Below are 27,585 nucleotides of genomic sequence, written 5' to 3'. Positions count from 1 at the left end.
GGATTAAACAGATCATGCATCTTATATTATCTGGTTTTAAATGCTGTAAATGAAGTTTTTCTCATTTTCATCTCCTTATGCTAATAAATGCTCTTGTACCTTGTGTGTCAGGTGGATGAGCACTCCAGCCGTCACCATGATGGTCTGCCTGAGAGACACCCACTGGAGCTGAGAAAGATGGACTTGGTGAGATTTGCTTGTTACTCAGACAAGTAAATGCACATTAAAATTCTAGCTAATTGAATTTCAGAAAATAATAAAAACAAAGAAAAATATGAATTCAAATCTATTTTTAAAGTAAAATCATGGCATCAATGCCATCCAGAAGAAAATAAGTCAGTAAATGGTAACATGTACACAATCAGTCAAAGCTTTTTGAACAGTAAGATTTTTAATGTTTTAAAGAATTATCTTATGTTCACCAAGCTTGCATTTATTTGATCCAAAATACAGTAAAAGCACTATTACTGTGAAACACATTTTGCTATTTAAAAAAAAAAACTGCTTTATACAATAGTAGGGGTAGAGATCTTTAGTCACCTTACTATCCGATTATGGGAGTCACGATCCGATTCCAGAACGACTCTTGATCTACTTTTCCCACCTCATTAATTAGTTTACCAACTTGAGAATCTTAAAATCCTTTAAATATATAAAATATTTAAATATTCTTACATAAGTAATTTTACAAATTGAAAAAAATAACTAAAACAGTTGTATGTAAAGAATTGTAACCTAATATAACATAACTAACTAGCATTCATTATAGTATATTTATCTGTCTAAATCATCTTGTCTCACTTACAGATTTGACTGGTAAATGATAAAGAATGATAGCCTTTTGTATTGAATTGCATTGCATATCAGGGATGACAGATTGATAAAAAGACATGCTATTTGTGACTAGATGTAACTTTTGATACTTTCCAGTTAAAGTGTCTCTCTGATTGATTTAGCCCTATCAGTACGGCTCCCATGAAAAAAAAGAAATAGTGAAGACCTCTGACAGTCTTACAAACATTTAGTAAGAATGTAGTAGAATTAGTAGAATGTCATGTTACATTTTATGTTATGTAACATTTTCACTGTTTACAATGGCAGGGCCTGCCATCTTGTCTTTTTGGCTTGTTGTTTCTGATTGCACTTTAACCTCAAGAGGGAAATCCCGATCAAATCCCAGAAGGTAAAATCAAAACAAAATGAAGTTATAACTTGTTTTGAACAATTTCTTTGTCATTTGAATATTGATTTTAAGTGTTGGGGGGTGGGGTTGATTTAAATCGTAAATCAGATTTTTTGTGAAAAAATCTGGGATTTTTTTTATTTTTTTATAGGCCATATCACCCAGCCCTACTAGGTTATTAAAAAGCTGACTTTTCACAGTGTATGCTCCTAAACCAGGGGTGGTGAATGTTGGTCCTGGAGAGCCGCAGCCCTGCAGAGTATTGCTTCAACCCTAATTAAGCACACCTGAACAAGCTAATGAAGGTCTGAAGGGTTACTAGAAATTTACAGGAAGGTTAGTTTTAATTAGGATTGGAGCAGAACTGCTGCGGCTCTCCAGGACCATAGTTAGCCACACCTGTCCTAAACCCTTCTTACCCAGCTATTCATGGTAGATATCCATTTTATCATGTGTTCATTTGTGTCATTTCAGATTACAACACCTTTATAGCGATTAAATGTAACTTACTCAGTGTTCTTCCTTGGTAGTCACCTGAGGGTCTCAGGACAGTAAAGGTGTGCTCTACGGATTAAACACAAAATATTATTCCGTTTTAGATTGTGTGAAGGGCTGTGAATGCTGCGGTCACAAGACTTTGAGCATGCAAAGTTTCCTTGGATGCTGCAACAATTGTGATATGATGTCATGCTCTGCAGTGTTGTTTTAAAAACTAAAAAAAAACTTAAATTCAACACACAACGCATAATAATAAATTTAAAATTTAAAAACACACAATCTACTCCACTTTCCTGCAGCGCTGCAGTTTTACATACATGTTCTTTTAATTCAGCTATTATGCTGTGATGTATCAAACTGCTATTGGTCATACAGTTTCACGTGATGTGAATTCGCAGGTCAAGAGTTCAGCAAGCTTGAACTTTAAAATGCAGCGAAATGCGAACCTTTTCACAAAAGCTTGCGTTTCCGATTTGATGCATTCGCATGCATATTAATGGAAATCAATGGAAAGAAAAGTGCAGTGTGATCGCCCCTTTATTCTATTTAATGTTCTTGTACCTTGTGTGTCAGGTGGATGAGCACTCCAGCTGTCATCATGATGGTCTGCCTGAGAGACGCCCACTGGAGCTGAGAAAGATGGAGTGGGTGAGATTTGCTTGTTACATTTTGCAAATTAACAAACTAAGGCCTGCAACACACTCAGCAGCCAGAATTCCGTTTTATAAATTTTTGGGGTCTAAAATCATGAGCCATGTGAAATCATGCAGATCAGTATAAGAAAATTTGAGGGGAGTGGGGTTGGTGGTCATGATGTTCGAAATCCAGGGTTTTTCCTGGGTCAAAAATGGTCTTCGGTTGTGGCTGACGGTCATCCACACAGTAAAAAGAAAGCTATCCACGTGATTTGCCAAATACTACAATACATTTTAAATAAATGCAGTGAAACAGTATGTGAATTTTGCTTATCCTATTAGTTAATGAAATATAAAAATAATCACTGTCAAGTAGGGCTGGAACAGAATATTAGATTATTTGAATATTCGTTAGTTGGGTTGGCATTCGATTTTCAATTTTGAGACTCGAATATTCTTTTTCATTCAACCTTGAATATGAATTGAGTGAATGTCATGATCAACGTGAGGCGTGCCGCTTCTAGCTCCAGGGTTCGTACAAGGTGCTTAAAGTGCTTGAAGTACTTGAATTTCACTTTTTGAAATTGAAGTCCTGGAAAACCCTTGAAAACAACCATATTTTTGAGAGGGTACTTGAAAAATACTTGGATTTTTAAAGGGCAGTATATAAGAAATAAGTGTTGAATTAACAGGGAAGTCGTGGCCTAGTGGTTAAAGAGGCTGACTCCTAACCCTAAGGTTGTGGGTTCGAGACTCGGGCCGGCAACACCACGACTGAGGTGCCACCTTGAGCAAGGCACCGAACCCCCAACTGCTCCCCGGGCGCCGCAGCATAAATGATACCCACTGCTCCGGGTGTGTGTTCACGGTGTGTGTGTGTGTGTTCCCTGCTGTGTGTGTGCACTTTGGATGGGTTAAATGCAGAGCACGAATTCTGAGTATGGGTCACCATACTTGGCTGTATGTCACTTTCACTTCACTTCACTTCATTCTTTTTTTCAGTTGGTGCAATTCAACATGCTTTTTGTTTCAAAGACATTTGTCATTCATTTTTTTCCATATATGTGTATGTGTGTGTGTGTGTGTATTTATTTATTTTTATGTGCAGCCTCAGTACATTGTATCGTTAGACACTTGATCGATGTATCTATCCATATCGATGGGTCCTTAATAACTTTGCAGTTATTTTGCAGTTATTATTCACAAAAAAAGATCAAGCACAGATTTATGTGCAATTAACTTACTCTGGGCTCTTCCTAGGTGGTCCTCTGAGGGTCTCAGGACAGCAAAGTTGTGCTCTATGGATTGAACACAAAATGTTGTTCAGTTTTTAAGATTTATTTAAATGCTGTGAATATGTTTCAGATTTCCTTTATCCATGATTATGGTCTTTTACCTTGTGTGTTAGGTTGATCAACACACCAGCCGTCTCCGTGATGGTCTGCCTGAGACATACGCAGTGGAGCTGAGAAAGGTGGAGTAGGTAAGTTGAATCAAGCAGTTTAAGTCGGTTTACAATGGTTCATAATCTTAAAGGGACAGTTGCTTACAAATAAAAAATGTTTATTGTATAAAGTGATTATGACTCTTCAGAAGATTGGAATTAAACCACTCATATTGTATCCGTTATTTCTACAATCTCTGTATGGACTATGGAAATGTAGGAACAGAAATCCCTGTGTTCATTGAAGACATTTTTATTTGTGTTTTGAAAATAAAGTTTGTGGGTTTAGAATGACATGAGTATTCACAGAGGTTTCTATGAATGAACTAACCCGTTAATTGCATCAAATGCTGATCTTCCTTTAGCTTTCCAGCTAGCCAAATACAACTAATTATTTACCTTGAAAGCTGGGGAGACTCTCACACCAGTTCTGCTGTTGGTCTTCCATGTCCCTTTGTTGCTGATTGACAAATGCTGTTGACAATTGGGGGGGGGTTTCACTTTTGGTGTTCTGGCTGTTATGCACCTTTAATCTTACTTATTTCATACTGGGTCATTCTGTGTCAAATCAGCCAAATTTCAGAAACTTCCCTGAATCAAATTTGATATTTCCAATATTTTTTTTTCTGAAGAAAGAAAAACCAAAATATTGAATGTCACAGATTATTGTTTTTGTTTTTTTGACATATGCAGCAAAGATTGCTGAAGTCAACAGATTTTACTAATAAAGCTACCAATCTTTATGTAAAAAAATAAAATAGCAATGCTGTTACTTTTTAATTCCCTTGTAATTTGGCTGATAAATCTTAATTTTGACCCCCCTCTAAAAAAATCATGGATTACACAGTAGATATAAATCCATGATATTCATTTTTTATTTATTTCAACAGGGAACCAAAAAATATATATATATATATATATATATTTTACTTTCAACCTCTGGTTGAGTCAACATGGAATGTGTACTTTTATTTATAGTATTCATTTTTTTATTATTATTTTTCATTACCTTTTTTGTTGCGTTTTGGAATGGCTGGAGGTTTTGGTGCAGGTGGAACACTTGCTTTGTTTGCAGCTTTTCTTTTTTTAATGGGTGGTTGATCTGCTGCCTCTTCATCTGGCGAGTAGATATGATCGGTACTTGTTTTCTTTCTAGGAAAACAAAGATAAAATAACAACTGCACACATTCATTGCCTCTTTGTGTTATGTAGCTCATAGAAATGTGCTCAATAAATGTTGTGCTTTATTTCTCCTTAAAGGGTTAGTTCGCCCAGAAAATAGAATTCTATCATTAATTACTCACCCTCATGTCGTTCCAAACCCCTAAGAAACTTCGTTTCATCTTCAGAACACAAGTTAAGATATTTTAGATGAAATCCAAGAGCACTATAGTGGTTCAGCTTTAATTATGAAGTGACAATAATACTTTCAACAATTAATTTTTTTCTGTGTCAGTCTCTGACATGCATTCACGAGAGGTGCTGATGCAGGAGACAGCATTTTGACAGAGACCCGAATGCGCTATATTAACAATGACTTTAATACCTTTCTGTGGTGGTAGTGGCATTGATGTCTATGGGGTGTTTCATCAGTAATATCTTCATTTGTGTTCCAAAGATGAACGAAGGTCTTGTTGGTTTGGAATGACTGTACCAGTCACACTGAAGCTCCTATTCAATAACTTATACCATGGTCTGTCTGGATATTCTGATTGGCTGGCAGGTATGTATTAAAACAGTTTATACTATGGGGCCGTTGAATGCTTGAATCTGATTGGCTGACAAATGTTCTGAGGTGTGCAATTATTTTCTGGGAAATGCACGGCGAACGTAGTTCCAGGCAGCTGAAAAATAGTGAAAAATAAAAATAATAGAAAAATACTGCATATCTGAGGTGTAACGCATCACAACCTCGGGTGTGCATTATTTTTCTAATAATTCAACTGCCTGTCGTCAATTATTCCTTAATGCACAGGTAGTTCCAAGTCAGTTTATATCACTGTTCTGTATTAATGCGCTGATTTCATTGACTTTCAGGAGCATAGAAACTTGTTTTTAATGCTGTCCTGTGATTTTTATTAATAAAATAGCTTAGATACTGGATTAGGGTAAGGGATAAGATAGCTGTGCATTAAACGATTCTAATGCACAACGTGGAGGCAAAAAAACACTCGACGTTAAGTGCATTAAAATCGTTTAATGCACAGCTAGCTGTGCATTATCCCTTACTTAAATTTTAAAGATAGATGACATATGAAGGCAAATGATGCTATTTTCATTTGACAAACCATTTCTTTTGTCTTTTTGTGAGGACTTACTTGGGAATCCTTTTTCCTGTAATTTCAGGTTCTGAGTTTATGTCAGAAGTGTAGCTGGCCTTCTTCCAGTTGTTGGCTACATTCTGAAAAGATGCTGGAAAAAGAAATGCAGGTATGGCCTTTATTAAAGCTATGTGAGATCATGTTTTACAGTGTGGATAAATGATGTGCAAACATTCTGAAAAATTAAATTACAGGTCTACTCTGGGCAAGATCATGTTTAATTTACAGCATTATTTACTCTTACCTGACTCATGCAGGATTCTTGCTCTGTGTCGGGTCCACCCTTTCTCTGGCTGTGGTGCCTCCATTGTCCTAACACTCTTCAGCAACCTGTCAAGGTCTTTATATGGTGGCCACCAGGAGTAGCCATCTGCATACCAGGACTTGGCAGCTGGTCCAGTCGTCCCTTCTCCCTCAAACTCCACGATTAGGTACATTTTTTTTTTTCTGAAAACCTGAATAAACCCATATTGTTTATTAACTGATTAATTTTCAACAATGTAATTGAAATGCATGAACTATGAAACAAAAAGTGCTGATAAAGAATTACTCCGTATGTAAAAGAGGAATTGAAACGAATTGATTGTGATAGGGGACAAGAAAAATTTTGCTCTCGATTTCCTCAAACTTGCAGAAATCAACTGTTGTTGAGAGGTCATCCACTAAATGAATGCCAAGTGTAGAGGATGGCAGTGGATAGTCAAACAAGGATTCCTGGTGGTTGAAGGTATTGTAAGCAACATAAATTTCATCCCTTAATGAAATGATGTTTTGCAGCTTAGCAACTTTGCCGGCAATGCAAACGTGACTGTTTGCCTAATCCAATTTCAGAGTGTGTTGGCTTGTTCTCAACTCTTTATATTGTGTCGCCTCATGGAAGGATGCAGGTAGAGGACCAGTCGCATGTGGTTTTTTGAGCAGATGTGGCCTGGTTTTGTGAGTTTTTTTGCAGCATCTTTGCATTTCTGAGAGTCTTTTTACTATTTGACTCAGTGGGCATGTTGGTTTCCTCCGAAGTCTTTTGAGTTTGTTTAGGTGATTCTCATACTTGAAAGCACTGAAGTTGTCAAGGACACCATGCTTTTTCGCATCATCTGCAAGATGTACAAGACAGTGTGCATTGTAGGACAAGAATTGTGGACCATACAGTTGACCAAAGTGAGAGACAACGAGCACCAGTAAGTCATTGGCATAATCACAGTATTCTTCAATCAAACTGTTGTTGCACAGGATGAAGATTCCCTCAAAAAGTAGCAAGAAATTTTTGTACACCTGTGTGTTAAGGAGATCTTTCATCATGACAGGTCCGGCATACAGTAAAAACTGCCTAAACTCTGTTGTCTTCCACCTATCAATTTCTCTCAGTGCCCTTGGTTTCCTTGCAAGTTCCATGGGCACACTTCTCCGAGCATTTAACAGTCTTTCTGACAATGTGTTTATTTGAAATCCTGACAGCCTACAAGTCAGAGGACCCATCTTCAGCCACAAGAGAAGAAGCCGTCTCACGATGGTGCATGTAGTCGAGGGGGAAACCAGAGACCATGTTTAGGGATGTTTCTTCAAGAGGTGATGGACCATGATGATGATCAGCATCTGTCTTATTTCTGAAGCTCTCATTAGTTCTTAAAGGCATGTCAGTTCTTGGAAATGTCATTCTATTTTCTAGGTACAAACCATCCTGTGTGCATTTTTCATATCCATGATAGCCTGTGTGACCTTTAACATTTTTCAGGAATGCACGGGCAGGTGCATCACAGACCATCAAAGAGAGTATTAAATTTAACATCACTCCATCAAATTCAAATCCTTTAGCTAATTAATTTACTTCAGAGATGAATTCTTGAAGGTACTCTGCTAGGGATGTAGGTTTACTTGTGCCACAAAATAAACCTATTGTCACTGGTTCCTCTTGTTTGATGTTTTGCAGTGTCCCTAGGATGGGCCAGAACTGTGATGCTGAGCTCTTATAAAGTGGCAAACCATCAATGCTGACCTGAAGCTCCGGCGTGTGAATGTTGCGCAGAATGTCAACGTTCTGATGTAGCACCTATGCAATTGAATTCAGCACTCCGAAATGGTAATACTGGCCACCAGCCTTGTCTTGTATTTCAGGGTTTAAACGCACAGTTCCTAGCATTGTCCTCGAATCTTTTGGCAGATTTAAACTGTGTAGCCGTAGAATGTTGAGCAAAGAATTCAATGCCACATGTGTGATTTTGTGTTCAGTAGCCCAGGATGCCAAATCATAATTTAATGAATTTGGATCTGATTCTGTGTCTGATTCACTGTCATCAGGAACACTTCTATCTTCAGTCTCATCAACATGAGAGAGACAGTCCATTAATGTATCTTCATCATCATTTTGACCTTGACCGGTTTTACTGTGCATCCAACCCAATTCTTTCCCCCAAGTTGTTGCCTGTATTGTCTGCAGTTGCTGATCCACCTTGTCCTTTGCTTTCCGTCTTAGTGTCCAATAGGATGGTTCATTTGAAGCCATAGTATTAAGACCTTAATACAAACAAACCTATTTTTTTGTTGTTTGTTTACTGGCCTACCAAGTCATATGCATTAACATAATGTACATACCTTTAGTTGGTTGACGGATGGTAATGGATAACTTTCTGTAGTCAAATTAAACAAAGGACATAGTTAAATGCTGAAATTTAAAATGACTACATAAATATACTATTACATATCTAAATTTTAATCAGAGATTGACAGTCTTCTGTAATTGAGGTTTAAACATAGATTAAATTCTCTTTTCATCACAGTGTTCTTTTAAAAACATCAGTTGCACCTAAGAGATCTGTTCACATATAATTATACATTTACACAGACAAAAGTTCGGTACTGGTTAGATTTTCATGTGTTTGAAAGAAATGGTATTACGTAAGACTGTTTATTTTATGAAAATACATTTTCACTGTAAATATATTCAATGTAAATCTTTTCACAATTGTGTGCATCAAATCAGCGTATTAAAATGATTTCCAAAGTATCATGTGATCACAGAAAAAAGGTAATATTGTGAAATATTTTTGGAAATTAAAAATATAGGTGTCTTATTTTAATATACTTTGATATATAATATATAATATATATATATATATATATATAATATAATTGTTCTGAGATGCAAAGCTGGTTTTTCAGCATCATTACTTCAGTCTTCAGTGTCACATGATCCTTCAGAAATCCTTCTAATATGATGATTTATTATAAGTGTTGGAAATAGTTGTGCAGCTTAGTATATGTGTTTTATGTATTTATTTATTTTCTTTTGAAACCAGTGAACATTTTTCAGGATTCTTTGATAAAAGTTAAAAACAACAGCACTTATTTAAAATAGAAATCTTATGCAACAATAACAATAATGCCGTGCTTGGTGTCTATCTAATCTTCAGGTGAGAGTTGAATGGCGCTTAGTGTCTCGCGAGATTTTAATTGGGTTTCCTCTGTTTCAAGCAAGGCATTCGATTGGATGGTAGGTGCTGATGTCGCGCTGCAAGAACAACATGGCACGGGTTCAAAGCCTTATTCAACTGAGAAAATTGATCAGCGTCATGGTACAAGCGAAGTCTGAATGGTTTGGTAAGGTGAACTTGAAACGAAATCCCGCAACCGTGAGTTTGTTAAACTGTTGTCACTGAACAGGACTTTTTGTGACCTCGTGTATGTTAACTGGACATCATATACGTTTAGTGCTTGTGTAACTTGATCCGGGCCGCTGTTATTACGTTAGCTCGGAGCCTCTGTTCATGGTTGACTTGCCTTACATTTGTCAGAGCTGGTGGGTCTAAATCAATCCGAGATAGCCCATTACGACGTCCAATACTAAAGCAAACTTGTAGGAATGAATGAAAACTAGTGAGCAATTTCGAAAAGTCGCTGAGTGTAAATCTTACTTGTTATTGCGGTGTAAAATACAAGTGCATTTGATTGTCCACTTAGTTTTTGGACCATCACAAATGGGTGTCCCTGAAAAGTATACTATTTGAGGGTACAGAGCGATGGATTTTAGATTCAGTGCAAGTGCAATGTATAGCAACATTTTACATTTCTACGTTATATTCCTCAGTACCAATAGGCCATAGCCAATCAGTATTGAGCAGGGCAGCGCTTCAGATTATCCCGCCCGACCGATGATTGGATTCGCTCAGAATGGCGTTGAAGTGAATTTGATGACGTACATCAGCTGTTTTCGCGAGGGGAAAAAAGCGCCCTTAACATTTCGGTATTTAGTTTAAGTTAGGTTGTTTGTATTTAAGTGTATGTGTTTACATGTATAATGATTCTTATCTCGAATATAATCAAACGTAAAGATATCAAAAGGCTGATTAATCCAAATAAATGTTACTTACCAACCACTTGACGAACTGACGACAAACTACAAACAAACTTAAAGATGACTAATTAACTTTTAAAACAACAGTAGTAGAAAGACATGTAATGAATGAACAGGAACTTAATATATACAACTGGTTCTATTTACAGATTATTAATGTGGGGAAAATAATCAAAAAATGTTGAGGGTACAGTAGGCTGAGGAAATCACAACGGTCATCTGATACAAATTACAACGGCCATCGCATATATGTAGCCTACGGTCACGTGACATTCATTCATATATTTATTTTTAAATTTTTTTTATTATTTTTCTGAGCTTAATACAAGAAACACAATGTGTTCATGTTTAGAGTTGTTATAAATATTGCTACAGTTTAATGGTTTAATATTGCTTAAATCAGATGTTTGTTTGTTTTTTTAGGGTGAGGGTTACCTCAAGGACATAATGTCAAAGGTTACTTGTTTGCTACCTCTGTTTATTTGTAAATTTAATGGGTGTTTTTTTTCACCATATGTTGAAGATATTTTAAAATTTGTTTATTTTATTAGTTATTATATTTATTAGGCATTTTAAATTTAATTTGACAGTCAGTACTAAAAGAGTATGAAAATATTGAAATGTGTACATTTATTGTTTTCTCTCTGTGTGTCACATTACACTTGCCCTGAATATTTCAGTGCCACACAATTTGCCACAGTGGCAATGGTAATTTTTATTAATTATTTTTTCTCTATATGAAATTGGATATTTGGCAGTAAAGCGCTCAAGTTAAGTTGGGTGAAATATAAATTTGTTTAAACAACATCTGTGTTAAGTCTTAAAAAAAATAAATATATATATATATATATGAAAATATTTAGTATTCTGACAGCTTCTCCGAGTTGGGTCTTTATAGCTTTTGCTTTTCTTTATATTTGCTCATTAAAACTCACCATATTCCATAGTACTAAACATTTTTTAGGTCATGGTAGCCACATGTAAAACCATGAATGCCTCTTCACTACACAGTAAGAAAAAAACAACTTTTCTCTACAAGTCTGGTAATCATGAAAAACGGTAACCTGAACACATTTAGTATAGAGATAAATGCAAAAATTACCATAGCTTCATAACAAACAATTGTTATTATATTCTATTATTTCTGTAACCATTAATACAGGCTTGAGTCCTGTCTTACTGTGGATGTTGGATGTAGTGATTTTTACAATGGCAACCCACAGACTCAATGTGGACACCTTGTTGTAAAACACTTTTTATTATTATTATTATTATTAACTGTGTATTATATTTATTCCTTTTGATATATGAGTGATGTGTCTGGCACACATTTTCTTTTTCTCTAGTTTCCCTGTTTCTTCTGCCTTGGCTGCACCAGCTGTGGAAACCAGACCTGGTGAGGACCCTCTCCTCCATCCTCAACTATTGAACCTCTTATATCACTCGGATGAGGTAATTAATTAAAGATTGTGTTGTTGATCAGTGAATAGTTTGTTTTAAGCTGCAAATAATTTTAATATTTCTGATCAATTTGATAACCACTATATTTAACCGCTATATTCAGGGTGTCTGCAGGTCCTCAAAAAGTCTTTAAATGTCTTAAATAGTGTTTTCCTAATATAAGGCCTTAAAAAGTATTTAAATGTCTTAAATTCAGATAAGATGTGTCTTAAATATATTTGGTCACTTCAGTCTGATGGACCTAATGACTGTTTATAATCATTGGACAGACCGAAGATTTTTTTTTTCTTCCCCTGCGTCATCAGAGTGAATTGAACAATACAAGTTTGCGCTGAGGCTCACTCTTTGTGAGAGACTTCAGATAGAACAAATAAAATGGCACACATAAACATGATATAGTAAAGTAATACCTTGACAAGTGAGCTATCTTGAACAATATTCTAACAACGAAAAAAAAAAACATTGACTACCTTTACAAGCTGTTAAAATTCGGGTTAAGGTCACTATTTGGGTTTCTGAAACATTCGGGATTACCCGTTTACATGCGTGAGCAGAGAGAGTTATACATGTATACATGGAATGTGTAATCAGTCGCCAATATCCCGATGTAAACGGCGACGCACGGTAAGTGTCTGGACGTAAGACGCAATATGCGTCATTTCCGATTCTTCTTCCTGTATCCAAAGACTCAAAAGACCAAGATTCCTTGCGAATAGAACATGCGCAGAACACACATTTTGATGGGGATATGCCGAAACGCGTTTACAAGACCAAATATTCGGGTTAGAAAAGGGCTACCCCAGGTATAATATCCCGGTTTTTAAAAACCGGGATATGAGCATATCCGGGTTTTTGCCGGTGTTTACATGGCCGTGCACGACCGGGTTATTGCTAATATCCCGGTTTTGAACGGGTTATTGGCTGCATGTAAACGTAGTCATTGAAAACACCTACAGAGTGTATGCATTACGTGTGTTCATTTAGAATGTGCACTGCATGATTCAGTCTATTAAAAGACATCGGGGGAAGAACATGTGTATATTAATACCTCTTAAATATAGTTAATCAATTTTGGTAAATTTCACATGGCAGAGTGCCTTTTTTTTCCTCAAAAAATTACCATATATAAATGTAATAATTTTTTTTTTTACAACAGTTTCATAAACTATACGTTCTATTAAGAGACTTGCGTTTTTGCACTATTTCACCAAAAAAATAATTCCAAACAAAGCCACAGTGCTGTTTTGCGTGTCTAAGCAACATGAAGGCTTTTTGTTCCTGAATGAATCAACTGTTTTAATTACTCACTTATTAACAGTTACCTGCTGTCACCTACTGGTGGTTTTTAATGTCAGATTTAAAGTATCTTTTTAATTCAATTAAATTCAAGTTTATTTGTGTAGCGCTTTTTACGATACAAATAATTACAAAGCAACTTTACAGAAAATTAAGTTTCTAAAATATTTAGTAGTAGCTTATAAGTGGTGACTGTCAGTTTATGTGCATATGACAGGATTTTTCAGAAAAATTAATCAAAGACGTTGTCAACCAGACAATGAACATTATTAACAGCAATTATTATATGATGCAGTAACACTTGTAGCAATATTTATTAGTTCTGTTTGTTGATTCAGGGTCAGCATCATCTGGGTCCTCTGAGGGTCAGCATCATCTCTTCTCAGGTGTTCTGGATCCAGACTGGAGCTTGTGTAAATCCTAGTTACCACGGGATGAAGATCCCAGCCGAAACAGAGAAACAAATAGAGACATCATAAGCATAGCTGGTAATGTTCCAACACAGTAAAATTAATTAGTTTAACCCAAGCTAAAGAATAATAATATATTTTATATGATGTGATGCTCTTTTTGTGAACATTGTTACATAAAATGCTCTTACTCTGTTTCTTTTCTTCACCCAATACTTTAGGACAGACCAGCCTGTGATCTCCTAAGACACCCAGATTCAGCCCTGGTCACGATCTGTCCCACACCTGTGTCTCCTCACAGTCCATCACCAGTGTCTGCACCCTGCATACTGCCAATAATATGGTTTTTTGTTCTGGAGAGAGATGCCATTCACAACATAATCTCTACACAATATCAAACTCAAATAATTTAGTCTTGCCTAACAGTTTCCCTGATTTGTTACTGTTCACAATGTAGCATGGTCTTGCCTACCTTTGTCCATTCAGTTATTAAAATGTTTTTAATATTTGTATTGAATATATCTCAAGGTTATTATTTAAAAGCAACTTCACTTGATCTTTCCCTAGAAGAGATAATAGGTGTGTTTGACTTGAAGCAGTGCTGTGCAGACCGATCGAAGTATGACATCACGGTACCATGAGAGCAATAAGACGGCTTAATATATAGGTCCTTCTCAAAAAATTAGCATATTGTGATAAAAGTTCATTATTTCCATAATGTAATGATAAAAATTAAACTTTCATATATTTTAGATTCATTGCACACCAACTGAAATATTTCAGGTCTTTTATTGTTTTAATACTGATGATTTTAGCATACAGCTCATGAAAACCCCAAATTCCTATCTCAAAAAATTAGCATATTTCATCCGGAATTTGGGGTTTTCATGAGCTGTATGCCAAAATCAGTAAAGGTAAAGAACTACATGAACTAAAGCCATGAATCACCCCTTAATTATAATAATCAGGGTGATCAATTCTGTCAAATTCAACATTGCTCCAACAGCCCTGTCTGTAATTCAGCAGTGCTCCTGAAGACCACAAATAGCAGGTTCAGTAGTGTTTGAGAAGGCTTAAAGCTGAACTTTCCAGGAAGTTATATAGTTATGTAGACCGGTAAGTGTTGATGGGACTAATTATTGAGTAGAGTATTGCTCAGAATTATTCTGGAGTTCACTTATAGGCAGGATGTACAGTAATTGCATTAAATACTGTATAGACTATTGAACATTTGTCTAAAACAATAGTGAATTTAACAAACATCTCAAGTTTAACATTTACAAGTGTGTAAATAGTACAGTAATGTTATTACACTTGAAGTACAAAATAATCATAGTTACTTTATTTGGAGTAACTTGCTCAACATATATATATATATATATATATATATATATATATATATATATATATATGTGTGTGTGTGTTAAGTACAATCACTAATCTTGAAATGTTGAACACTTAAAACCTACAGTCAATGATCTTAACACGCTGTACAAAATAACTTCCACACGCGTTTATCTTCATTAACAGGGACAGTTGGACAAACCGATTTAAAAGTGCATGATGGATTACGTTGTTAAAACATTTTTTTGTGCTTTTGTTCTTGTTTGTTTCCAGTAAAGTATGTCACCTTTTGTCTGATCATTTAGACATTAATGTTAACGAAAGCGCACAGTGTCATTCTGTGCACATAAGTAAAGAAAAAGTGTTTGTGTCTCCTTGAAAACATCAATGGAATATAATACATTTAATAAATAAATGTATGTCTACAAAATAATGTGATGTTTGCTTTTAAACATGCTATATACGTTCTTGTACTAAGAGCAAATCACAGAACATGGATTTTAAATGATCGTTATTTCTTCAAGTATTTCCCTTTAAATTAATCAAGTATAGCAGCTTCCAGTTCTCGACGGACATGCCGGCATATTTCGGGTGATAAAGATACGTCGTATAGATGTCATTTAGAGGTAGGGTAGACGTTTAATTTAACAGCTCAAACAGACGATCTACAGACGATCAAAATACGACTATAAAAAAGGAATCCGATGTTTATCAGATGATGCGCTCTTCAGCAGACGTCTCCGCGACGTACGTGTGCTATCTGGGATATCGCTGCAGGTCAGAAGCAGGCTAATGAAGTAATGCAGCAGCTCTTTCAGGAAGGGTGACCAGACATCCCGAAAAATTCGGGACAGTCCCGAAATCTAAACTGTTGTCCAGAATCCCGAATCTGGCCCTAATTGCAAAATCTTGAGTAGTTATTGTCTGATAAACATTAAAAACTGTCTGCGGAGGTTGAGTCGTCCTGCAACCAGCCCCCGCCGGCTGCTCATTGGCTGCAGCATCTTTTCTCCAAGTTCTAAAAAAATACCGTAGGCGGCTAGGCACGAATTTAGATATTTATTTATCTAATTAATCCATATGCACAAAGACAATACGACCGTTTTGTCCCCTTTTTGTTTTAAAGCTTGATGAAGAGAGAGAGCGCAAGTTGCTGCAGCTGCAGCTGCGATGAGGACAGTCAGTGATGCACGCGTACAGGAGTGTTGACAGTTCGGGCACTGTGTACAAAAATAAGTTTAAGCTCATTAGAGTTAAGGTCTGATTTACTCACTGTTACAAATGTCATTTGTTTTTTATGTTTTTTTAATTTTTACAATGGGGATGAGGGGAGTCATAAAAAAAAACATATATATATAATAGAGTACCGGCACCTCTTTTGGGCCACTTAAAGCACTGCTTATAAGTATTATTTTCCCTTTTTTTTTTTTTTTTACAGAAACACTGAATGTCCAACAAAGCACTACCACCAGCCAAGTTCAGTTAAAATATCCATGCATTCAAACATTTTAACCAAGTTTTAATTCTAATTACTAAATATCTATCATTAAATAATAATGTTTTTTAATATTATAATGCTCACACGTGTTGAGTTATCATGAGGCCCACAGTAACCCAACATTAAATCAGTTAACTGACCGTCCACAGCTTTAACCTATCACATCTCTAACTGAGAACTAATCGATTAGACTCTCGCACGTGTTGAGTGACTAGTAAGACAATTCTCAAATAACTATTACGATGAGTTTTGTTCCACCCACTTAAATGATAAAAGTACGCTGTAAAAATGATTAAGACTGTGTCTGTTCCCCGAATAGTGAGGTCAAAATATGAATATAATGTAGGATCTAGAAAAAATCTTATCGTAATTAAACCAGAAAAATGTAAAGTAAATGAACAAAAACACTTTTTAAAGTTTGGGCTCATAAATATTAGATCACTCACACCAAAAGCAGTTATTGCAAATGAAATGATCACAGATAATAGTTTTGATGTACTCTGCTTGACTGAAACCTGGCTAAAACCAAATGATTATTTTGGTCTAAATGAGTCGACTCCACCAAACTACTGTTATATAGTGATATTCTCAATGTTACCCAGAAAACAGGATACAGGTTTAACTCTTTTGAAATACTTCTGCTAAATGTTACTCTGTCAGACATGCAAAAGAAATCTAATGTATCTCTTGCTCTGGCTACTGTGTATAGACCACCAGGGCCGTATACAGAATTCCTAAAAGAATTTGCAGATTTCCTCTCAGACCTTCTAGTTACAGTTGATAAGGCGCTAATCATGGGAGATTTTAATATTCACGTTGATAATGCAAATGATACATTAGGACTTGCGTTTACTAACCTAATAAACTCCTTTGGAGTCAAGCAAAATGTCACCGGGCCCACTCATCGTTTTAATCATACACTAGATTTAATTATATCGCATGGAATCGATCTTACTGCTATAGATATTGTACCTCAAAGTTATTACAGACCATTTCCTTGTATCGTGCATGCTGCGTATCACTGATATTAACTATATGTCTCAGCGTTACCGTCTGGGCAGAACTATTGTTCCAGCCACCAAAGAAAGATTCGCAAATAACCTGCCTGATCTATCTCAACTGCTAATTGTACCCAAAAATACACACGAATTAGACGAAATTACTGATAACATGGGCACTATTTTCTCTAATACATTAGAAGCTGTTGCCCCCATCAAATTGAAAAAAGTTAGAGAAAAACGTACTGTACCATGGTATAACAGTAATACTCACTCTCTCAAGAAAGAAACTCGTAGTCTTGAACGCAAATGGAGAAAAACTAACTTAGAAGTTTTTAGGATTGCATGGAAAAACAGTATGTCCAGCTATAGACAGGCTCTAAAAACTGCTAGGGCAGAGCATATACACAAACTCATTGAAAATAACCAAAACAATCCAAGTTTTTCATTTAGCACAGTAGCTAAGTTAACAAATTACCAGACGCCACCTGATTTAAATAACCCACCAACGTTAAATAGTAATGACTTTATGAATTTCTTCACTGATAAAATAGATAACATTAGAAATACAATAGCGAATGTAGATTCTACAGCGTCTAACACTTCAGTTTCATCCATCGCACCCAAAGATAAACTGCAGTGTTTTACAACCATAGGCCAGGAAGAGCTAAATAAACTTATCACTGTATCTAAACCAACAACATGTTTATTAGATCCTGTACCCACTAAATTACTGAAAGAGCTGTTACCTGTAGCCGAAGAACCGCTTCTCAATATCATAAACTCGTCGTTAACTTTAGGACACGTCCCAAAACCATTCAAGCTGGCGGTTATCAAGCCTCTTATTAAGAAACCAAAACTAGATCCTAGTGTACTGGCAAATTATAGGCCTATTTCAAATCTTCCATTTATGTCTAAAATTTTAGAAAAAGTTGTGTCTGCTCAATTGAGCACCTTCCTACATAAAAATGATCTGTATGAAGAATTTCAGTCAGGTTTCAGGCCCCACCATAGCACAGAAACTGCACTTGTTAAAATTACAAATGACCTGCTCCTTGCGTCAGATCAAGGCTGCATCTCATTTCTAGTCTTACTTGATCTTAGTGCTGCGTTCGACACCATAGATCATGACATACTCATAGATCGATTACAAAACTATACAGGTATTCAAGGGCAGGCTCTAAGATGGTTTAGATCCTACCTGTCCGATCGCTACCATTTTGTTTACTTAAATGGGGAGTCATCTCATTTATCATCAGTAAAATATGGAGTGCCACAAGGATCCATCCTAGGTCCCCTTCTATTTTCAATATACATGTTGCCCCTTGGTAATATTATTAGAAAATACGGAATTAGCTTCCACTGTTATGCTGATGATACTCAGCTATATATCTCAACGAGACCAGATGAAACTTCCCAATTATCTAAGCTAACAGAGTGTGTTGTAGAAGATTGGATGACAAATAATTTTCTCCAATTAAATTCGGATAAGACAGAGATATTAATTATTGGACCAAAAAACACTACACAGAATCTTGTAGATTACAATCTGCAACTAGACGGATGTACTGTTACTTCCTCTACAGTCAGAAATCTGGGTGTTATATTAGACAGCAATTTGTCTTTTGAAAATCATATTTCCCAGGTTACAAAAACTGCATTCTTCCATCTTAGAAACATTGCCAAGCTACGAAACATGTTATCTGTTTCTGATGCAGAAAAGCTAGTTCATGCATTCATGACCTCTAGACTGGACTATTGTAATGCACTTCTAGGTGGTTGTCCTGCTTCTTCAATAAACAAGCTACAGGTAGTCCAAAATGCAGCAGCTAGAGTCCTTACCAGGTCCTGACCATCGACAGCTTTAATCGATCTCATCTCTTATTGACAATTAATCGATTACCCTTTCTCAGCCCAACATTAAATCAGAGAAATGTGAGAGGGGCTTAGGTCCATCTCAATCAGATCCCTAGAAAGAGAGTCAGTCAGAGCGAGTTAATGATTAAAACATTAACAAAGCATCTTAACGAGAACAATTATAACATCATACTACAACTAAATATAGTAAATAGTAATTAATATTATATAATAGCAATCTTTTAAAGTTCTGAACACTACACAACAATCAGTCACACACAAACATCAGAAGCAGCAGCTTTAACGTGCTTCACAATAAGCAATGGCGCGGGAAGGGGGGTGCTGCGGGGGCTGCCCCTGGTGGGGGGCTGTGGACTAACCTAATATTGTACTTAAAAACGTGAAAAAAAAAAACAGACATAACATTGTGTTTAATGTGGGATTAAGATATAGTGTATAAGATATAAACTAATGATTAATTATTGTAATATTTCGTTGATAAAAGACTAACCTAGCCTCCTCAGGAATGCTTCCGTCACCTCACACTTGTTTGGTCATGGCTAGCAATAAGCAGCAGAAACGTATTTCTGACTTTTTTTCGGGTAACACAGTTATGAAAAGTAAAAATAGTGATGGGAATTCTTCTCAAACAAAGGATGTCATGACCATCCCCGTTCTCAGTGGCGTTTTCTCCCTGAAGCCAAGGGAAGCCATCTCTTCCGACAATCACTATTATTGTAAATAAAAAAATTATTTGACTTGTGACTTGGCCTCTCATTTCTATGGAGAAAATGAAATAAATGTAGAATTTGTCATGCTTTGTTCCGATCAGAATAATGGGCGTTTACTAGCCGCTCTCAAGCGCACGACCGCATGCATAATTTTGCCACAAAGAAATGATTATGAATTTGTCAAAAATAGCAAGGAGACATTTAATTGTTTATTAATAAAATGGTGTTTTCTGTGTCGCTGCAAAGACGATGCGGACTCGCCATGAACGCCAGAGAGAAATGCACATTTCATATGGATTAGGCCTACATATTCAGAGAGTAGCCTATTTCTTTTCGTTTTGAATATTTTCGTTTAAAAGTAGACATTTTTAAGCTTTCTATAATAGATAGCCTATATTTCTCAAAACTGTCTGTGAGGCACAAGCTGAGTTTCTGCGCCCTCCAGTTCACGTGCAATACAAGTGATGTGCCGGTGTCCTGACATTTTATCCTACCCTGTCAGATTTTCCTACGCGGGTTTACTGCGCACGCGCACATCAATATCGCGTCCTTTGTCTCATGCTAAACGACGAGATTTAATGTATCTGCATTACTGTAAGGGTAGGTTTAGGACTGGGGTAGGTGTAGACTTTAATAAAAACGCAATCTTATTGGTAGAAAATAATATTTATTGTTGGTTTCCTGTAACTGTATCCCTTTTAGCTACAACCGCGAATATAACACATAATTACTGTATTTGCAGTACTGTAAGGGTATGATTTGGGTTGTGGTAGGTGTAGACATTAATAAACCATAACTTTACAGTAGAATTTTCGTTGTGGAATTGTACTACCCACTGTTTTGGTGGGAGGTAGGAAAATCTGACAGCGTAGGACAAATCGACAGAACACCGGCACCTTATTACATTGTCTGCTAATATATTTGCTTGTTTATTAAATACAGGCAATGGGTTGATAAAATATTGATCAAAATTAAGATACAATTTATACAAAACGAAAATCTTTTAACAAAACTTTCTACAAAACAAAACTCAAAGTGGTCAAAATCATGTCTTACCCACTCCATGTCTCATAGGCTATTGCGCATGATGTATCATATCTTTCTCATGCTGCATGCTCACTTTCATAATAAACATTGGTTAAATAAATAAAAAAATTACATTAGCCTATAATATTTAAACAAATATGAAACCAAATATGTTTTCTTTAATGGCTACAACACATAGCCTAAACAGTACAGAGATTTTTTTATTATTATTTATTTATTTTTATTAAACATCAAAGTACAAGTATAAAACAGTAACAATCACGCCAGGGGAGAAGACTAGTAGAGAAATTTCATCTCGTCAGTCACAACATAATGACGTCACATATTTTCCAACAGAGCAAATGGGCTAGTTGCATATCTCCGCCATCTTGGATTTCCGGTCTAGCGAGTGTGTGCGTAGATATTTCCGGTTTCGCGGGTCTTGTTATTTACTGCAGAAAATGGCGTTTTACACAAGGTGTTTGCAAGATCTGCCAAATATTACTATTAACGATGTCCACCGCATCATTCAAGCCTCCTCTTCTGCACCAAGAAGTAAGCGTGAGAAGGGGTTTAAAATGTATGTATCCAGTTACATCGATAACTACGAAGGTAAGTGAACACTGCAGAAATAAAACTGGTAAATAGTTATAGCCTAGCTAACTGCAACAGCCAGTTATATAGATATTAGTCTAAATAACTAGCTAGGTAATTTCACTATTTACACAGTGTTTTAGTCTAAATGTGCTAACGATGTCATGACATTGTTTTTAGTATCAAACAAAGATCACACAGGAAGAGTGAGCGTCAGGGCTACTTGCTACAGATCTATGAAGAAAAATGAGAAACCACACAACCTTAGAGTCAGTTAAATGTCTCAGCTGTGTTCTGGGGTTTTTATGAGCCTTATTCTAGATTCTGTATAGCTATATATTCTTGTTAAGGAACCTGTTCATACACTGGAAATCTAAATCAACTAGGTAGATGACGGTAATGTTAGCACCTGAAACAGGTTTCTAACATAAGCAAGCAAGATAGTTTATAGGTTTCATTTAACTGTAGCAATAAAATCTCAGAAAAAAATCTCTTTGCCAGAATTCAAAATATTTATTTAGCTCTCATGGAAACCCCGAATGTGGTTGTGACAGCTAATGTTCACTGTTCAGAGAAGTTTGTTCAGCCTGAACCTGTTCAGTGTTCAGTGTTCATTGTTTTACAAACATTTTTAAATATTTGCCTGGTTTCACAGAAAAGGCTTAAGCCTATTCCCAGACTAAAATTCATGTTTAATCTGTCTTAACTGAAAGCAATTTGCAGACATATCTTAAAATATGTCAGTGCCATTGTTTTGTCTCAAGATGCACCTCAGTAATTGTTTTTTCCCTCTCTAAGCCACGTTTATAAAAGCTACTTAATTTTTTTTAATTTAACTGAGGTTTAGACCTGGTTTAATCTAAGCCCTGTCTGTGAATCTAGGCCACTAAGCAAGAGCAAGATGAGACTGTGACTACTTGGACAAGGCTCAGTCTGCTTTCATGACCATTTAACACATTCTGATCAGCCACTTCTCAACTTGCTCATCCTTGGTTTTGTTCTGCAAATAATTTGAGATGACAACTTGTCATTGTATAACTGTAACGTTACAATAAATAAATGTTTGTTTTTTTGAAGATCGTCTTTGTGGATTCATCCCCTGTTGAGATGTGCAATGCTGAGTGTTCATGTGTGGCTGGAACAGCACTGTGCAATCATACTGTTGCACTTCTTTACCAAACTGCGCACTATTCCCAACTGAACCTTACGGCAGTCCCCCCCGTTCTGAGTTGCACTGAGACAGAACAACGCTGGCACAAGCCAAGAACTATGGTAAGCCTCTGATCATTAAAAACAAAACTTTTTAACTTTTCATTAGACATATTTCATAATAATTTAATAATTCTCAGGGTGTGAAACCAGGTAGAGTCGGTGATATGGTGGTAATATCTACCAAGCCAAAGCAGAGGACTGTTGCTGATGGTGTAAGGTAAGGGGGGTGGTGTGTATCACATTTTGGAGGAATTAGAATTATTTTTTCAACAAATTATATTTTGCAGAATTTGAAACTTAGTGTGTTTAAATAGTACAGGGACATCTTATATGCTGAAGGATCAATTGAATTTTGATTCCTTAAAATTTAATTAATTGCTGCTTCAATCGCTATATATATATATATATAATGTAAATCCTTTCTTCACAGGAGCACACTTTACAAAGCAGTGCAAGGAGATTTGCCTGATCAAGACGTGCTTAAAGTGTCAGAAATTTACAAGGACTTTTCAACAGACATTGCACCACTCATTACTACCTTGTCTATAAATGCTAACATCGCACTAGTTGATTCTGCTCTTGGAAAAGTCCAAGAAGGCAGCCCCATCTCCTTTCACCATCCAGTGCCAGTGAGCCGGACAGTAATTTACCACCCAGATTGCCCTCCTCCACCACTCCTACCTTTAGATGGTTACAGGCTTGAGCCCACCAGCTGCCAGTTTGTTTGCAGTCACCAACAGCAACTACATCTGCAGTCACTGGAGACTACGTTGGACATGGCCAGGAGAATAGAAGCTGCCACAAGGAAACAGAGTGACTCTGTGGAGTGGTACAGAGTTAGAAAGCCACGGATCACCTCTTCGCGCTTCAGGGAGGTGTGCCATGTCCGCGGCCAGAGCTCCTCAGAACACCTTGCTGAACGAATTCGGAGAGGAACAGCACAAACAGCAGCAATGAAAAGGGGCCTAGCACTGGAGCCTGTAGCAATTCAGGAGTATTGCAGAACAAAAAACACAAATTTCTGGCCTTGTGGGTTTGTCATCCACCCAGATGTCCCCTGGTTAGGGTCATCACCTGATGGTGTCATTTTTGACCCAACTGAAAGACCCCCATTTGGCCTGCTTGAAATAAAGTGCCCAAATGCAAAAAGCTATGTTGACTGCAGCTATTTAAAGTTACACAGTGGTACCATGCAACTAAAATCACAGCACAGCTACTACTGGCAGGTCCAAGGCCAGCTCTTGATTACTGGAATGGTGTGGTGTGACTTTGTTGTTTTTGCAGAGGATGACATGTTAATTCAGAGAATATATCAAGACAATGAAGTAGCCAGAATCATTAGAGAGAAAGGAGACTACTTCTTTTTTTATTTTTACATGTGAGTATTACACAGGTAATTGTACAGTACATCATTGAACATTAGTTGTTTTAATCACATGTACAGTCACTTTTGAATAGTCAAACTATGAAAATGTAAATACTTTGGAGATTTCTTAATGACATTAAAAATTTCATAGTATATTACAAAGTTTTGAAGTGTTGCATTTTGATTTAAGGGGCAGGGTTGTTTTTGAATACACATGGATTATACAGGTTGATTAAAAACTCAATTAATTCCGAGATGTTAATGTACAATTGGAGAGCTACTGTCCTGCTTATTTCAGCTCCAACCCCAATCAAACACCTGAAGCAGCTAATTAAGGCGTTCACAGTTACTTGAAATTTAAAGGCAGAAGTGTTTGATTTGGGTTGGAGCTGAAGTCTGCAGGAAAGTACCTCTCCAGGAGCAGGGCAGTTTAAGGAAGCTGAATGTAAAATAAAAGGTAATATGAGGGTTTAATTTACAAGTTGGCAATTTTCAAACAGCTCTATTTTGTTAGAATGTTCATTTACATACTGTTAAAACTCTCTTCTAGTTAGCTGCAGAAGACACCTCATTTATTTATAATTGCAATTCAGTGAACATTCTAGCAATACAAAGCTGATTTAAAATGAGCATACATATCTTTTCAACACTAGCATTACCTTTTCTTCTGACATTCAGCATTTAACTGACCATGACTTCACCAGCGGTCCATTCTGGTAGTTGACCAGAAAGCAAGCTACACTAAACAGCTGGTCAATGCTGCCACATATTGACAATGGTATGGGTTTGTCAAACAGTTTGTTCTCCTTCACCCTCCGGATGCATCTCTCAACATGTACTCGCAGCCGGGCAATGGATTGGGTCTGTTGTACATCCTGCCTGGACATCTGGGAATTCTTTGACCGATAAGCAGGTCGGTAAACCTTGCAAGGAACGAGATCATCTACCAAAAAGCCCTTGTCAACCATAATGGCCATGTCTGGTGTGAGGCATTTAATAATTCCTGAAAGTTTGAAAATCTCCCGGTCACTCATAGAGCCTGCATACAGCACTGAAACAAAGGTAATGGCACCATGTGGTGCAATGCCAATCATCGCCTTCAATGTACTGTGTGATTTGTAATTCGAAAACACCTCACTCTGAAGTAGTAGAGAGGAGGGTGTTTGGCAGTACAATTCAGTGCAGTCCAGCACCACTTGAGTGTCAGGGAAGTCTGCAAACTCTGGTGGTAAGAGAGCTCTGACGACTTCTTTTGGTATCCACAGGCGAATTGAACCAAGTAGATTGTACAGAAAGTGTGTCCAAGTCACAATGATTCGGCTAGCTGTGGTCCGATGAACACCAAAGCGCTCTGCTAGATCCCTGAGAGGCAGACCCACAGACAAGTGCATCAGAAAAAGCAGCAGCTCATCTATTGGTGCAAGTTTCTGTGAAAAATTAATAAAGAGAGTTTAGATACAGATTCATTTGTGATTACACTGTACCACTAAACCTTATTGTAAATTATTTACTATTTACTTACATACCGTTGTTTTTGTTTGGGTCAGCTCATCAAAGCTGTCAGAGGCAGCCCTTGCCCTGGTAATTCGCACCATCCTACTTTTTGCAGCAGGCTCCACCAATTTCCAAAAGGCCAAGAAATGCTTGTAAGAAGCAAACCTAAGTATAATATTATTATAAGACAAGGTTAATTATCATGAAAATAATGACATGTATATTCCTTCCATTCTATTGAGATAACTGTTTTTTTTTATTAGTGTGCATGTTTGTGACAGAATTGTGTGAGTAAGAGACAGTGAGTGTGTGTGTGTGTGCGTGCAGAGAGCGAGTGTGTCTACAAGGGGTTTGTGTGACAGAGTGTGTGTGTGCGCGCGCACGTGCAGAGAGAGAGAGAGAGAGTGTGTATGAGCGGATTGTTTGCGTGCAAAGAGAGATCTCTCACACACATTTTAATAGAACATAAGAGCTATAAACGCAGACTCACGGTAATAGATAAAAAGGACAATATAAAGAGAAAACATGTGAATGTTATGCTGTTCTAACAACATTACCAACCTCGTGTAAAAACGAATATTGTCGTCTGATCCAGCGATGCGGTGTAAACCAAAACGGGACTGTAACTGTACAGTTTCCAACTGATATTGTAGATCTTCCAATTTCCTCTTCAGTTCGTCATAACTCATTGCCATTTCACCTGCCATTACTGATGTTGCTGGAGTGACAGGGTAGTCATGATCAGGTGCCGTTTGTGGTTCACTCATCTCAGATTCAGGCGGAGACGTCTCTTCTGGGACGGAGCATCTTGGTCGACGATCCCAAACATTCTCTCTCGGTGTGGGAAGAGTATAGTTGTTCCATGCAAAAAGAGAGGGAATAACTCCCCTTTTAAGTTTTCTCAGTCCCCCAGGCGTCAAAACAAAATTAGCTCCACAGAAATGAACACTACACACTCTAGTATTTTTTGTAGGACTGAAGTGATCCCTACGGATTTTCGTTAACCACTGGGCACGAACTTCAGCGTCAACAGGGAAAGAATGAAAGCTTATTGCGCTGTTGTACCGAGACGAATTAGTGCACTGAGGTACACAGCAATGTAGGGAAGATGTTCTCTCCTGTCGCTGATAAACGACTTTATTCTTTTTTATTTTAAACATGCTTATTTTTGCTAACGAAGACACAGATCTTCACTTCTTCCCTCACAGTTCTATATGACCGGAAATAAGTATGCACACACTTGCGCCCCGGAAGTTAAAGGGCGCCATCTTGTGCAACGAGCCCATTAAGACGTAACTTAAATACTTAGAGGAGCTGATTCACTTAATAGGGAGTGAAACGAGTCGCCTTTTTCTGTTTCTCGTGTTATTCATTAACTCACGAGAAATTACACAAATTAACATCGGATAAAGCATTTCAGTTTACCTTGAAAAACATTCGCTTTTCCGTGGATTTAAACACAAAGTGATTAAAACCTTCTTCAGCCGAATCATAACAGAGCCGGAGCGTGGCGCTGCCTATGACGTCACATCGGCATACCAAAATAAAGGTCCTGTTTCCCACGCATGATTATCAATGTCGACTGATTCGTAAAATGTTATTGTAATGATTTATTTGACCATATTGCCCAGCCCCATGTCTAATATAAAGCCTTATCTGCCTGCAGATGATAGACAACTTTTGATTTAACATATGAGGAAGTACACTGACATGGAAAAGCCCTGAACATTAAAAGGGAAAGAGGAAAAATATAAGACTGTTTTCAGAAAGTGAGGAACAGGTAATTTTAGTTAAGACTCATGGAAGTTAGTAAAGAAGTAATGTAATCAGTTAGTCTTTTGACTTGGATTATTTGCTGAAATGTGATAT

At 36.9% G+C, this 27,585-nt stretch overlaps 2 protein-coding genes and 1 long non-coding RNA gene across 3 annotated transcripts in view; 1 reads left to right on the top strand and 2 right to left on the bottom strand.

Annotated features, from left to right (window-relative positions):
* LOC113097304 (gastrula zinc finger protein XlCGF49.1-like) overlaps positions 1-27,227 on the bottom strand; it is a 36,795-nt gene extending 9,568 nt beyond the window's left edge. The window contains exon 1 of the mRNA XM_026262546.1: positions 27,142-27,227. The gene's annotated coding sequence lies outside the window, so the exon portion shown is untranslated. The remainder of the gene's footprint in view (positions 1-27,141) is intronic.
* Positions 1,425-6,512, bottom strand: LOC113097305 (uncharacterized). The gene is made up of 8 exons (XM_026262547.1): positions 6,326-6,512; positions 6,079-6,172; positions 4,770-4,912; positions 4,160-4,234; positions 3,713-3,781; positions 3,561-3,614; positions 2,243-2,311; positions 1,425-1,747 (listed from the first exon to the last, which is right to left on the bottom strand). The coding sequence occupies exons 1-8, from the start codon at positions 6,387-6,389 to the stop codon at positions 1,659-1,661; spliced, it is 657 nt and encodes a 218-aa protein (XP_026118332.1). The 5' UTR covers positions 6,390-6,512; the 3' UTR covers positions 1,425-1,658.
* On the top strand, positions 21,515-23,042 carry LOC113097310 (uncharacterized). The gene is made up of 3 exons (XR_003288820.1): positions 21,515-21,662; positions 22,722-22,916; positions 22,994-23,042. It is a non-coding gene; the product is annotated as an uncharacterized LOC113097310 (long non-coding RNA).
* Positions 27,228-27,585: the final 358 nt, after the last annotated feature.

The sequence above is a fragment of the Carassius auratus genome, unplaced genomic scaffold (assembly GCF_003368295.1).
Source record: "Carassius auratus strain Wakin unplaced genomic scaffold, ASM336829v1 scaf_tig00216181, whole genome shotgun sequence".
Classification (NCBI taxonomy): Eukaryota; Metazoa; Chordata; class Actinopteri; order Cypriniformes; family Cyprinidae; genus Carassius; species Carassius auratus.
This window is presented reverse-complemented; position numbering and strand designations above follow the sequence as displayed.

Bases quoted from the DNA above. Each gene is read 5' to 3' on its own strand.
- LOC113097305 (XM_026262547.1), bottom strand. From the start codon at position 6,389: ATGGAGGCACCACAGCCAGAGAAAGGGTGGACCCGACACAGAGCAAGA. The intron at 2,312-3,560 runs GTAAGTTAATTG...CATCTTTCTCAG, and splicing joins CCACCTAGGAAGAGCCCAGA to CTCCAGTGGGCGTCTCTCAG. The intron at 1,748-2,242 runs GTACAAGAACAT...TTTAATCCGTAG, and splicing joins TCATCCACCTGACACACAAG to AGCACACCTTTACTGTCCTG.